This window comes from Ailuropoda melanoleuca, chromosome 9 (assembly GCF_002007445.2).
Source record: "Ailuropoda melanoleuca isolate Jingjing chromosome 9, ASM200744v2, whole genome shotgun sequence".
NCBI lineage: Eukaryota > Metazoa > Chordata > Mammalia > Carnivora > Ursidae > Ailuropoda > Ailuropoda melanoleuca.
The window spans coordinates 45,784,675-45,799,907 of record NC_048226.1 but is presented as its reverse complement, the minus strand read 5'-3'; the positions used below and the strand labels follow the sequence as shown (position 1 = coordinate 45,799,907).

Genomic DNA, 15,233 nt, shown 5'->3' with positions numbered 1-15,233 from the left:
GGGTGAATATGGAACACTGCTCTTTGGCTGTCCAATAATCATCCAGAACTTAGTAGGACTTCAGTTGGACTTCCCTTTGCTTGGAACAGACATTTTTCAGCACCGGAGTGATTTTAACTTAATTTTTTGGCATTACATTGTAAATCCTCCATTGCATCAAAATCAGTCCTTTTTAGTTTTGTTAAATTGCCCAATTCAGTGGTCTTAGTTCTCAGTCATCATTTTACTTGACCTGTGAGTATATAATTTGACACAGTTGACCACTCCCTCCTCCTAGATAGACTTTTTCCCATTTGGTTTTTAGGAAGGACACTGTGCTTGCCTGGTTTTTCTCCTGTTACTCCTTCCCACAGAGTTCTCACTGTCTTGTGGTTTTAAAGATTTTATTTATTTATTTTTGTGAGAGAGCAAACGAGCGAGCACGAGTGAGGGCGGGGGGAGGGAGAAGCAGATTTCCCGCAGAGCAGGGAGCCCGACGTGGGACTTGATCCCAGGACCCTGGGATCATGACCTGAGCCGAAGGCAGACGCTTAACTGACTGAGCCACCCAGGCACCCCTGTCTTGTGGCTTTAAATTCCAGAGAGAGAGAGAGAGAGAGAGAGAGAGAGATGATCTCAAATTTTATATTCACTTTGGACCTCTTTCCTAGAGTCCAGACTCAGAAATCTGACTGTTCATTTGACATCTCCACTTGGATGTCTAAACAAGCTGAATAATTTAACATTTCCAAACCAGAGCTGCTGATACCCATGCCCAACAAACAAATCCTTCTGCAGTCTTCACCAATTCACTGTATGGGTACTCTGTCTTCCAGCTGTTCAGCTCAGGAACCCTGGGTTCATCCTTGACTCCTCTCTCATATTCCATAATTGATCCTTGGGTAAACCCTATTTGTTCCACTTACTATTATTATTTTTTTTGTTTGAAGAATTTATTTACTTATTTAGAGAGAGAGAGAGCGTGCGCACAGGGGAGGGCAAGGGCAGAGGGAGAGAAGATCTCAGCCAGACTCCCTGCTGAGCACAGAGCCCAGTGTGGGGCTTCATCCATGACCCTGAGATCATGACCTGAGCTGAAATCAAGAGTCGGATGCTAGACCAACTGAGCCACCTGGACACCGCCCCCCACCCCGGTCTCTATTTTTGAAATTCATTCTGAATCCCACTGCTTCTCATTACTTGCACTGCTGCCACCCCAGTTCAGGCCCCTATTGCTTTTCTCCTGTATTATTGTAGTAGTCTCCTGATAGATCTCCTTGCTTCCATTATCATTTGCCTACAGTCTGTTCTCAACATAATAGTCAGGTGATCCTTCCAAAATGCAAGTCAGGTACGTTGCTTCTCTTCAAACCTTCTAGTGGCTGGCCATTTCACTCAGGATAAATCCTTACAATAATTTCTAGGTAAGGCCCTATGGAATCTGGCTACTACTTTTCATTTCTTAACTTTTCTTTCCTGATCCCTCCACTGTAGCCAGATAGGCATCTTCTGAATTACTTGAATGTGCTTGGCACACTGCTGCCCCGGAGCTTTTGCACTCGCTGTTTGCTCTCCCTCAAGTACACTGTTCCAGATATTTGGGTGGCTTCCTCCCTCACATATTTTAGATCTTTACACAATTGTCATCTTCTCAGTGAGACCCTCCCTGGCCATCCTGTCTAAAACCCACCTCCCTGATACTCTGACATTTCCTTTTTCTGTTTAACTTAGAGCTCTAACATACTAGATATTACCTTATTCGTCATCTGTCTTACCCAGTACAATGTGTTTTTGTTCCCTGTCATACTCTCTTATCATAAAGAATGGCCTCCATAAATAATTGTTGAATTAATGAATTTTATTGCGTATCCTTTTAATATTTTCTTCTTAATTTCTTCTACTTTGTTCTTTCTTCATTATCCCTTCATATTTGCATCACTGCTGCTTTCTAGTTGTGACTCCTTACTTCAGTCGTTAAACACAAACCTGCTAAAAATTTTCTCTTTAAATATATTTTATTACAGTACTGCTTATCTGCTTAAGAATTGGCTTACCTCCCCATTCTTTCTTCTGTTCAGTCTGATCTTACAACTTGGCAAAGTACTTATTCTTTGGAATGGAGTAGTAGCTCCATCTCTCTGTCTCTCCCGTGTCTGGCCATAACTGTCTTCTGCTGAAGTCACAGTGCTCTGCGTGCTATCCCCTAAATGGGCTTGCTTGTCTCCTGCCTCTGTTGTGGCTCCCCTTCATTACCAGACCATTCGGCTCACATCTGTCAAAATCTGACTGAAAACTGAAAACTTCTTAGTAAAAGTTTTCCGTGATATAATTGACTAATTTTTACTATATTATGTTTAATATTGTTTTTATAATATGCTTTTCATGGAGAAATATATCTATAGCTATATTGATTCATATTTTATCATTTACAAATACATTTGTGTGGTTAATACTTGACTGGGGTGAATAAGAGAGTATAGTACATTATATGGTTGCTATCATTTTCAAGAAAACAGATGTTACTAATGGGGGCGCCTGGGTGGGTCAGTCGTTAAGCGTCTGCCTTCAGCTCAGGGCGTGATCCCAGGCTCCCTGCTCCACTGGGAAGCCTGCTTCTTCCTCTCCTACTCCCCCTGCTTGTGTTCCTTCTCTCGCTGGCTGTCTCTCTCTCTGTCAAATAAATAAATAAAATCTTAAAAAAAAAAAAAAGATGTTACTAATGATTACAGAATGGTTTTTATTGAACTAACATCAATATTTTAATTTTCTTATTTTAGGTATCATTGCCCAATGCCCAAGATCTTTTATGTTCAGCTGACTGTAGGAAATAATGAATTTTTTGGGGAAGGAAAGACTCGACAAGCTGCTAGACACAATGCTGCAATGAAAGCCCTTCAAGCACTGCAGAATGAACCTATTCCAGAAAAATCACCTCAGGTATGTTACTGCCACCTGTGACAGTCTCTTCTTTGTAAGTTCCCCAGTGAGATTATTGGTAAGACAAATAAATGCATTTTTAAAAATAAAAGGAATAATCTCTTCTGATAGGCAAGAATATCAGAGTGGTGACCTGCTGTGATTTGCTTCTCAGTTCACCTGTCTACTGTACTAGACTCACGTGTTCCTGCTAGGATGACCTTACCTCTGAGAACTTTGGTTCACCTATGGAGTTTACTTCTCAGGCAGCACAGGACTTGGGGATGTAAACAAGGATGAGAAATAGCATTCATTTACCTTTCATTTAATGCTTATGAGCACAGATTACATTGTGTTCATTTAGAATCAAGGAGTTTAAAATGGAACAGATTTTTGTGGATTTTTTTCAGTCCTACTTTATTTTACAGACCAAGATATCAAGGCTGATCTTGAGTAATTGCACCCATTCCCATGGCTTCGACTGCCTTTTCTGTTGATTTCAAAATGATATCTCTGGCTCAGACATGCCTTATAAGTCACCTCCTTATTGAGTAGTTATTGCAAACAGTTCTGTTCACCCCTACATTTCCCCTGCCCTCAAACCTCTTGTCCTGCCCCTTTGAGATTCATCTTATAGTTAATGGCCGACGTAGGTGTTTTTCTCCTTGTATACTTTCATTATGACTCTTATCTGTTTGCTTCTCTGTTTTCACACTAAGTCATAAGTTTCTTGGCAGTAGGAATACTGTCTCTTGACCTTTTTATCTCTAATACCCTGTGTTCAGCATATATGAATCTCTTCGAAAGTATGTGTTAAAGAAGTGAATAACTAAATTGGTGCCAGAGCCAGACATAGAGCTCCAGACTCCTGATTTGTGTCCTATAAACGTTATATAATTTAGTCTTTACAGGAGATTAAATAGCATATTAGAATATCAGGGAAAGTGGTGTGTGTGGGGGGGAGGGGGGAATAGACCTCTCTAAAGAGAATTGAGTCTGGGGACATAGGATAAACTCAAATTAGTATATGGTGAGTAAAAGATTTCCACACTCAGCATTTATCCTTCCACTTTTAGCAAAAAAAAAACCCCTAAAAGTTAAATCACAAAAAGCCTCACTGCAAAGCCCACAACTCTTGTGGTTATGATTTCTTGTTTCTTACTGTATTTTAAATAGGCCCTCTTGATTGTAGAACATATGTACAGTTTGTTACAAAGTGAAGATTCATTGTCTCCTGTTTTTTGTGATTTAGAATGGCGAATCAGGAAAAGAAATGGATGATGACAAAGATGCGAATAAATCTGAGATCAGCTTAGTGTTTGAAATTGCTCTGAAGCGAAATATGCCCGTCAGTTTTGAGGTATGTGCTCAGCAGTGATCTTCCCTTTCTCTCCCCCTGCTCCTATTTAAAATAAACAAATTAACTAACTTGCATACTAGTATCCTGAAAGAGTTAATGTGCTTCCTTATGTTCAAACTCTCCATCATGAAATCATACAGGCCCTGGGGAAAATAGAACTTGCTATAATATCATGGATTTCTGCTGATCTCTTTGGCTTTTCTGTATTAAATAATTTGTATATATGGCATTTTAATTTTCATCATGAAATTAATTTTCTGAGTATAAGATAATTTGTAGTAAGGTTTGGTGTTTTTAATAGGATTAAATTGAAAGTATACAAGTTAATAGTGACATGTATATATTACTACTAAGTTCTTCTAAATTCGTGGAATCAAAATAGGTTTAAATTTAACTTTTACTAATAAATCACTAAGAAGTAATTAAGTAGCTCTCCATTTTACAACCAGATAAACATGTTACAAAATGTTTTTAAAATGTGAAATTTTTATTAAAAGGGAAAAATTTTAAATTATTGTAATACCTCCTTCATTAAGAAGTCCCTAATTTTGTAACTCAGATATCTAGAAAATAGGCAAGATCCAGGGAATAAGCTGAAACAGTCATGGAGTAGCCTTCAAATTATGGATGTTCGCCAACTAGAAAGCTCCCACATTTTATTTACTGGCAAGACCAACCGACCTCGACCGAGAACCTATCTCCTTAGACACAATTCTCCTCAGTTGGGTTATCTGATCTCTCACCCTGTGGCAGATTAAAAGCAGCAAAATGAGGAAGGCAGGGATGCAAGGTACTTGAAAGCCTGATGGTCTCTGCAGGAAATGGTAGGGCAAATATAGAAGAGCTATCAAAAGCAATTGCACATACTCGAGAGTTATAGGAACATGGGCTTTTAAAGGCTACAATGAATAGAACAGTTTTATGTCTTAGAAGTCCTTGGAAGCATCAGTATATTATAGTATAGAATATTTGGTTTTCATAATGCTGATCTAATGTGAGCAATAAAAAGTCAGATATTTAGTATTCTCTGTTAAGTCAGTTAAGTATATGCTTTTTTTTAAATTGAAGAGGCTATCCATCAAAGTAGTTAAAATAAATAGTTTTGGTGTTTCAACTAGTAAACTTAAATTACATGAAAGTATGCTTATCACAAGTTTCTTTCTTTTTCTTTTTTTAAATGGGTAGGTTTTGTATTTAGTTCGCTTTGCTGGGATAAATAGAATTACATGTTACAGGGGCTCCTGGGTGGCACAGCGGTTAAGCGTCTGCCTTTGGCTCAGGGCGTGATCCCGGCGTTATGGGATCGAGCCCCACATCAGGCTCTTCCTCTATGAGCCTGCTTCTTCCTCTCCCACTCCCCCTGCTTGTGTTCCCTTTCTCGCTGGCTGTCTCTATCTCTGTCGAATAAAGAAATTAAAAAATCTTTAAAAAAAAAAAAAAGAATTACATGTTACAGCTGACAAATGAAGGATAAGGCAGATGTTACATAAATTCACATTAGTGTTTACACTTATGTTGTTATAAAACCATGAATCAAATAGGCACATTTAGTATTTATTTGTGATTTTATGGTGGATTCTTCAGTCTTTGTTGAAAGGCATGATCTAAGTGGTACAAGTTAATAAATAGTCTGCACCTAGAATTCATAATATTTCTTTATCCTTATATTTCATGGGGAGCGAGGGGAGATGACCGGGAATCTTTTTTTTTAAAATTTTAATGTTTTTTTATTATATTATGTTAGTCACCATAGTACATCCCTGGTTTCTGATGTAAAGTTCGATGATTCATTAGTTGCGTATAACACCCAGTGCACCATGTAATACGTGCCCACCTTACTTATCACAAGTTTCTTATCCCCAATTATGTTGGATTATTGAGATACTGTGTTGTTTTCCTTTTCTTTTTTCTAATTGGTATCTAATATTAGAAGACAATTTTAATATAAAGTTAAATGGTAAACTATTTAAGTAGGGTATCTTTTATAGGTCAGAATTTTGAAGGAGAATAAAGTTTTGACCATTTGGGTTTTGGAAGGCATCTTTCCTCCAAAAGCTGGCATAGTTTAAAGAACACATTAATACAGGGTTTAGCAATATTCACAGCTGACAGATTCATAATCCATTACTCTAGAAAGATAGGTTATTTTTATGGCATGTCTTCTTACCTTTTTAAGATCATGTCGCAGAAAGTAAACATTCCTTTCTAGCTATCAGCCTTTGAAGCCTCCATCAAAAACAGGTTATTTTCACCCATAAATTACTTTTGAGAGCCTTCCACCTGAAGGATGCTTTATGGGCTAGAGAACTCTGGGAAGAAGTAGTGTTGTACTTCAGTAATTTACTCTTACAGAGAAGAAAGTAGAGATGTACACAGTTATATACAAATTACTGTTCTGGATGGTCTGTGTATCTAATCCAATATGGTATGTTTTATATTCTTAATTTTCTGTTCGATAAGAAAGTGGGTCACCATAATTTGAGTTGCCTATTTTAAGCTAGTAAAATACAAATTTTGACTATGAATTGAATGTATTTATTTAGTTTTGATTTTTTGTTCTTTCAACTTCAGTTCATTAAGCATCATAAGTATCATAAATGAATGTCCCTATATAATATCTACTTAACTTTATTAAAGACATCTATAATTTTGGCATAATTCTTTATAATTTCAATTTTGATTACGGTACGAACATTTTAAAAAGGCTCATGTGATGAGGACATTTAAGTGCCTGTATTAAATATTTTACTTATATTTTATAGGTTATTAAAGAAAGTGGACCCCCACATATGAAAAGCTTTGTTACTCGGGTGTCAGTGGGAGAGTTCTCTGCAGAAGGAGAGGGAAATAGCAAAAAACTCTCCAAGAAGCGCGCTGCCACCACCGTCTTACAGGAGCTTAAGAAACTTCCACCTCTTCCTGTGGTTGAAAAACCAAAATTATTTTTTAAAAAACGCCCTAAAACAATAGTAAAGGTAAGTGTGTGCTTATGAACACTGGTCAGTTTTGCTATATAGATATTATGGTAACTCTAGATAAAAGTTTTTCCATGGGGCAGGCACCGACACCTATGGATTGTGTCCAGCCCCAGAGTCAAGGGTGGTCCCAAACTATACATTAATAACAGTTCTGTTTTGTTTTTAGACACTGGACACCTGTGTTTGTTCATCAAATAATCATACCTTCCATATTTGTAGTTTTCTGTAAAAAGATACTTTCTCATTCATGGTCACCTTTAGTGTAATTCTCATCAGGACTGTGTAAGGTAGATGACGTCACCCCTTTTTACAAGTAAGGTTTTATGAAACATGTTCAAAGAATTTGCTCGCTTTTATTCACCTGGGCTGTGGAGCAACTTGTACTACTCTGATCTCCAGTCCAGCATTCTTTCTGCACACGAGGCTGTGGTGTAGTAACGTCCTGGGCTGTCGTGGAATGGGGGTAGGTCATAGAGTAATGATCGTATGAATAATACTAGCAGTGGCTAGTACATATAAAGCACCGTGTGTCCCAGCACTTTACGTGCTTTATCACATTTAATCCTCAGAGCAGCCGGGTGAGGTAAGTGGTAGTATTTTGTTTCTATTCTTTCAGGCATGTATGCCTTGCCAGGAAGAAAACAGAGCACACACTTTTTCAAGATGTTGTAACTCTTTCTTTGACTAGAGCAGATTTTTTTTTGTTTACGCTAACAACCACCACCACCACCAAAAAAGAAATGCGATGATTCAGCACTGAGTACAGGACACTGCCTGTGAGTGCTCAATGTGTATGGCACGCATGAGCTAGAGTCCCGCTCACAGAGAAAGCCTCCAGCTGCCAAGTCAGTGTCACTTAGCAGACTTCTGGCTAGGTTCTACAAATCAAGGATGACAAAATTGAAGCACGGTTAACCCTTGAACAACATGGGCTTGAACTGCATGAGTCCATCTGTATGCGGATTTTTTCTATAAATACAGTATAGTAAATGTATTTTCCTTATGATTTTCTTTTTCTTCTTATGGTTTTCTTAATAACATTTTTCTTCTACTTTAGTGTAAGAATATAGTATATAATACAGCGTACAGTATATGTGTTAATTCACTGCTTTATTTTTATTGGTAAGGCTTCCGATCAACCGTAGGCTATTTGTAGTTAAGTTTTTGGGAAGGGAAAACAAAAAAACAAAAAGAAGTTATACATGGAGTTTTGACTGAGTGGGGCATTGGCACTCCTCCCTCAACATTATTCAGGGGTCAGCTGTACATTTTATCTCCGATGAACCTCTTTTGTTTAGATTATACAGTGGTACAACTACAGTATTTTTATGGGTTTTCTGCCTTTTGTACCTTTGTTTTATTTAAAAATATGTGCATATGGGGGCGTCTGGGTGGCACAGCGGTTAAGCGTCTGCCCTCGGCTCAGAGCGTGATCCTGGCGTTATGGGATCGAGCCCCACATTAGGCTCTTCCGCTGTGAGCCTGCTTCTTCCTCTCCCACTCCCCCTGCTTGTGTTCCCTCTCTCGCTGGCTGTCTCTATCTCTGTCAAATAAATAAATAAAATCTTTAAAAAAAATGTGCATATGTATTTACATAATAAATATATAAACGTGTTCTTACTTTTTTTTTTAGGATTTTATTTATTTATTTGACAGAGAGAGAGAGCGCACAAGCAGGGGGAGTGGCAGGCAGAGGGAGAGGGAGAAGCAGGCTCTCAGCTGAGCAAGGAGCCCGATTGTGGGGCTCGATCCCAGGACACTGAGATCATGACCTGAGGTGAAGGCAGACGCTTAACCAACTGAGCCACCCAGGCACCCCATATACGTGTTGTTCTTAATGAATGCTGTCATTATCTCACTGAGAAGATGTAGGTTATGTGTTCCCTGAAATAGCATTCTACATCATATGTAAGGTAGACTAAAAATAAATGCCAAATAGACCCATTTATCATGAACCCTGTTGGTTCTGAGGGCTGGCTTTCATTCATATTCTCCAACCACATGGTTAGGAAGTAGGATATGGCTTTAAGAACATAACGTTTGGATTCAGTTTTGAGTGTGAATCCCTGTGACCTGAGCAACTTACCTAACTTTGCTGATCTTGTATTTCTTTATTTATGAAAGTAGAAATAGTAACTGAACTTGCTTCATAGGATTGTTATGTGTTAACTGAAATATATACAGAATGTGTTAGTAATTATTATTAAATATTTATTAACAATACAAATAATAAGTGCTCAATAAAGATTAGCTATTGTTACTTTGTATCTAACTCTATTCACATTTTATATATATGTGAATATATCCATGGTCTGTTTTCTTAAATATTTTTAAAATAATTTTCATTATTGAGGTATAGTACAAATACAATGAAATATTAGCATCAGGTGTACAATATATTGACTCAACAGTTCTACACATTACTGAGTACTTAGTCACTATCTGTCACTGTTTGTTGTTACAGTGTTATTGATTATATTTTCTATGCTATACTTTTCATCCCTGTACCTTATTTATTTTGTAACCGGAAGTTTTTAGCTCTTAATCCCATTCACCTATTTCGCCCATTCCCCTCCCCTCTGCCAACCACCAGCTTGTTTGTTCTCTGGATTAGTCTGTTTTTATTTTGTCTTAAATCTTTTTATATATAAAATAACTTTTCCACGATGAAAGAACAGTGTTTGGCATTGGAATGGCAGTACAAAACTGTTCACAAACATTTCCATCTAATTTATTAAACTAAATCTAATCTTAGTAAGTTACAAATAATGAGCCATTAGGCTAGAAAAGATCTGTTCATTTTTATGGTAGGATATAAACATAACTCCTGTTCTTTTAACTATAGCCATTAAAAGCAAGATTATTGTTTAAATGTTATTCCCCAGAGTGGGGATAAACAGTTGAATTCTCACAATTATTTGCTGCTACTTCTAGTATCTAAGTATGTTATTCCAGAACTTTCTTCGTATCCACCATTCAGATCTCAGCTTGAACTTAACTTCTTTAGGGAAGCCTTCTTTGTTCTCCCCTACTCCCAGATTAGCTTAGCCCCTTGCATTTTTCTTCACATACATCACACTTGGAATTATTTGTACCATGTCTGTCTTATGTTAAAATAAAACTTACAGACATCTTCTGAAATGGAAGGTTATTTTGAAGAAGTAGCATGCATACAGTGAGTTGGAATCTAGATAATTTTAAGTATGGTGGGCCAATATAGGGGTAGGTTGAAATAATATCTTGGTTTTCGGTATTTTTATCCTTCCTTGTAGGTCTTATACATCTAGGCTCTACAAGCCTTATTATGCAGTAGAAGCAGAGAATAAACCATTGATGATTTACCTTGATTTTATTTAAAATAAAACATCACATTATTTTAATTTTCTTAATCATGCTGTGATATAGCTGTTATCCTTTTTACAGATGGGATCCTTGATGTTTAAGAAACTTACCCAAGGTCATGTAACAGTCAGGTTCCAGGTCCAGTCATGTCTGATTCCAGTGCGCATTTGAAACTGGTTGATTGTGAACTCCTTTTGGATTTTAAGATTAACTCTACAGAGTTACCTTGTTAAAATGTAAGACTGCACTAGTGGTGTCTCTGGGTTTATATATATGTGTGTGTGTGTATATATATATATATACACACACACATATATATACACACACACACATATATATATATATATATATATATATTTTTTTTTTTAAGGTAGTGTTCTTCTATAAGATGAGACTACAGAAAAGTGTTTCCGTTGTTGGAGATAAATTTTTCTGGATACAACTGTTATGAGACTTTCTATACTAGTTTGTGGAAAGATAACATAAGACTTGATATCCAAGGACTAACTTAATTGTTAAGGATGCTAATAGTTAATTTCAGTCAAGGGAAGAAACCAGCCATTCTTAATGTTCTCAGACTCCATTATTATTTAATTGGATTTATGCTTCTGTTTTTTTGTCATTGGAATCCGTTTCAACAACAGTGTTTTGGAACTTAAGAACATTTTTTTAAGAGGGAGGGAGGGGCAGAGGGAGAGGAAGAGAGAGAATTTTAAGCAGGCTCCATGCCCAGTGTGAAGTTGGATGTGGGTCTCAATCTCATGACCCTGAGATCATGACCTGAGCCAAAATCAAAAGTCAGATGCTTAACCAACTGAGCCACCCAGGTGCCCCATGGAACTTAAGAACATTTTTATAAAAGGGGCAAATTAAACAAGAATAGACAATGTATCATTGAAAATACATTTTTATTTTAATATCTTCGTGATCTAGGCATATTTCTAGTGTTAGACTCAGAAGCTTCCCTTCACCCTTTCATTGTTATCCCAATCTTAGACTTGTAACTAATTGTCTGTATTTGTTTTTTTTCCTCAGTACTTTACTTCCTTTATAATTCATTTAGTATCCATTTTTTTGGTATGTAAGTAGAAGTAGAAACTGTTATTTCATCAAAAGTTAACATTTTCCTTTTCTCTCTTCTTCTTCCACCTATTACAGTACTAAAATTCTCAGTCTTTTTCTTCTCTTACTCTCCCCTAGGCTGCTCTTCATACTTCTAGGGCTTCAATTCAGTCTTTATATAGATGATTCCCAAATGCTCTTCTGTGCTCTACGCTGCCTGTTGGACATCTTCACTTTGTAATTTCACAGACACATCAAACTTATCATAACCTCCTTCTCCTCCTGCATTCCTTATTATAGTGCCTGGCATCACCATCCCACTGCTGAAACAAAAACCTGGGAGTCATTTTTAACTTCTCACCTAGCCCATTATATCCAGTCAGTCATCAAGTCCTATTGAATCTATTGCTTAAGTATTTCTTAAGTTGGTTCATTTATTCCCATCTCTCTGCCACTCTTTTGGTTCAACTCACAATCATCTCTTGCCTGAACTGTTAAAGCGGGTTTTTAATTGGCCTTCCTACAATACTTTTGACATCAGCTGAGCTTTTAAAAAGTGTTACCGTTTAGAGACATCAGTCCGATCATGTCATGCCTCTGTTTGAAATCTTTTAGTAACTTCCCATTGCTCCTTGGATAAAGTCCAAAATCCTAAACATAATTTAAAAGATCCTGCAGGATCTGACCTGCAGCACCAACTAGATATGGTTGAGACCCAGCAGTTCTCAGGAGGAGCTCACTCTATACATAAGTTTAGTGTAACATCTGTCGTCTGTAACATAGTGATAACCCTTGTCTCTAATACCTGATTTGGAAGAAATTTTCACAGCTGGAATTAAATTTCTGACCATGTGATAAATAAAAAGCTTTATTTCTAGGAATAATATATGAAGAACATTCATATGCACAAGAGATTTGCAGAGTTTTTTTTGTTTTTAAACCTTTTAGAAGGTGCTAAAATAGCCATATATAAGTTTTAAAAAAAGACTTAAAAAAGCTTTCCTCATAAACATTACCCATATAATGTTGAAAATAGAGTGCCTTCTAAATGGCTTATATAGTATTTGTATGTAAGTTAAAAATCTTATTAAGTAAAAGTAAGACCTACTCCCAAATTCAACATAGAACATTTCTCAGTGAGATTGAAGGTGTATGTTTGCCTCTCTCCTGTCACATCTGGATACCACCTCACATAGTTAATCACAATCATTAGTTTTATATTTAACAATTCCTTACCTTATAATTTTACTATATGTTTATTTTTCTGAAAAAAAGGCACCTGGTTAATTAGCTTTTAAAACAGCTTTATTGAAGTATAATTGACATATAATGAAGTGTACGTATTTAAAGCATACAATTTGATATGTTTTGATATATGTGTACACCTGTGAAACCATGACCATAATCAAGGTAGTGAACCTATCCATTACTCTCAAAAGTTACCTCATGTCCCTCTGTAATCCCCCGCATCCTCCATTCCCAAGATACTACCCNCGTTGTTGGAGATAAATTTTTCTGGATACAACTGTTATGAGACTTTCTATACTAGTTTGTGGAAAGATAACATAAGACTTGATATCCAAGGACTAACTTAATTGTTAAGGATGCTAATAGTTAATTTCAGTCAAGGGAAGAAACCAGCCATTCTTAATGTTCTCAGACTCCATTATTATTTAATTGGATTTATGCTTCTGTTTTTTTGTCATTGGAATCCGTTTCAACAACAGTGTTTTGGAACTTAAGAACATTTTTTTAAGAGGGAGGGAGGGGCAGAGGGAGAGGAAGAGAGAGAATTTTAAGCAGGCTCCATGCCCAGTGTGAAGTTGGATGTGGGTCTCAATCTCATGACCCTGAGATCATGACCTGAGCCAAAATCAAAAGTCAGATGCTTAACCAACTGAGCCACCCAGGTGCCCCATGGAACTTAAGAACATTTTTATAAAAGGGGCAAATTAAACAAGAATAGACAATGTATCATTGAAAATACATTTTTATTTTAATATCTTCGTGATCTAGGCATATTTCTAGTGTTAGACTCAGAAGCTTCCCTTCACCCTTTCATTGTTATCCCAATCTTAGACTTGTAACTAATTGTCTGTATTTGTTTTTTTTCCTCAGTACTTTACTTCCTTTATAATTCATTTAGTATCCATTTTTTTGGTATGTAAGTAGAAGTAGAAACTGTTATTTCATCAAAAGTTAACATTTTCCTTTTCTCTCTTCTTCTTCCACCTATTACAGTACTAAAATTCTCAGTCTTTTTCTTCTCTTACTCTCCCCTAGGCTGCTCTTCATACTTCTAGGGCTTCAATTCAGTCTTTATATAGATGATTCCCAAATGCTCTTCTGTGCTCTACGCTGCCTGTTGGACATCTTCACTTTGTAATTTCACAGACACATCAAACTTATCATAACCTCCTTCTCCTCCTGCATTCCTTATTATAGTGCCTGGCATCACCATCCCACTGCTGAAACAAAAACCTGGGAGTCATTTTTAACTTCTCACCTAGCCATTATATCCAGTCAGTCATCAAGTCCTATTGAATCTATTGCTTAAGTATTTCTTAAGTTGGTTCATTTATTCCCATCTCTCTGCCACTCTTTTGGTTCAACTCACAATCATCTCTTGCCTGAACTGTTAAAGCGGGTTTTTAATTGGCCTTCCTACAATACTTTTGACATCAGCTGAGCTTTTAAAAAGTGTTACCGTTTAGAGACATCAGTCCGATCATGTCATGCCTCTGTTTGAAATCTTTTAGTAACTTCCCATTGCTCCTTGGATAAAGTCCAAAATCCTAAACATAATTTAAAAGATCCTGCAGGATCTGACCTGCAGCACCAACTAGATATGGTTGAGACCCAGCAGTTCTCAGGAGGAGCTCACTCTATACATAAGTTTAGTGTAACATCTGTCGTCTGTAACATAGTGATAACCCTTGTCTCTAATACCTGATTTGGAAGAAATTTTCACAGCTGGAATTAAATTTCTGACCATGTGATAAATAAAAAGCTTTATTTCTAGGAATAATATATGAAGAACATTCATATGCACAAGAGATTTGCAGAGTTTTTTTTGTTTTTAAACCTTTTAGAAGGTGCTAAAATAGCCATATATAAGTTTTAAAAAAAGACTTAAAAAAGCTTTCCTCATAAACATTACCCATATAATGTTGAAAATAGAGTGCCTTCTAAATGGCTTATATAGTATTTGTATGTAAGTTAAAAATCTTATTAAGTAAAAGTAAGACCTACTCCCAAATTCAACATAGAACATTTCTCAGTGAGATTGAAGGTGTATGTTTGCCTCTCTCCTGTCACATCTGGATACCACCTCACATAGTTAATCACAATCATTAGTTTTATATTTAACAATTCCTTACCTTATAATTTTACTATATGTTTATTTTTCTGAAAAAAAGGCACCTGGTTAATTAGCTTTTAAAACAGCTTTATTGAAGTATAATTGACATATAATGAAGTGTACGTATTTAAAGCATACAATTTGATATGTTTTGATATATGTGTACACCTGTGAAACCATGACCATAATCAAGGTAGTGAACCTATCCATTACTCTCAAAAGTTACCTCATGTCC

General features: G+C 36.5%; 1 protein-coding gene across 4 annotated transcripts in view; it reads left to right on the top strand.

Annotated features, from left to right (window-relative positions):
• STAU2 (staufen double-stranded RNA binding protein 2) overlaps nucleotides 1-15,233 on the top strand; it is a 308,534-nt gene that overhangs the window by 109,275 nt on the left and 184,026 nt on the right. For all 4 annotated transcript variants that reach the window (XM_019807357.2, XM_034668202.1, XM_034668204.1 and 1 more), the window contains 3 exons: nucleotides 2,757-2,916; nucleotides 4,148-4,255; nucleotides 7,018-7,230. In XM_019807357.2, the coding sequence (XP_019662916.2) occupies nucleotides 2,757-2,916; nucleotides 4,148-4,255; nucleotides 7,018-7,230 (481 nt within the window). The remainder of the gene's footprint in view (nucleotides 1-2,756; nucleotides 2,917-4,147; nucleotides 4,256-7,017; nucleotides 7,231-15,233) is intronic.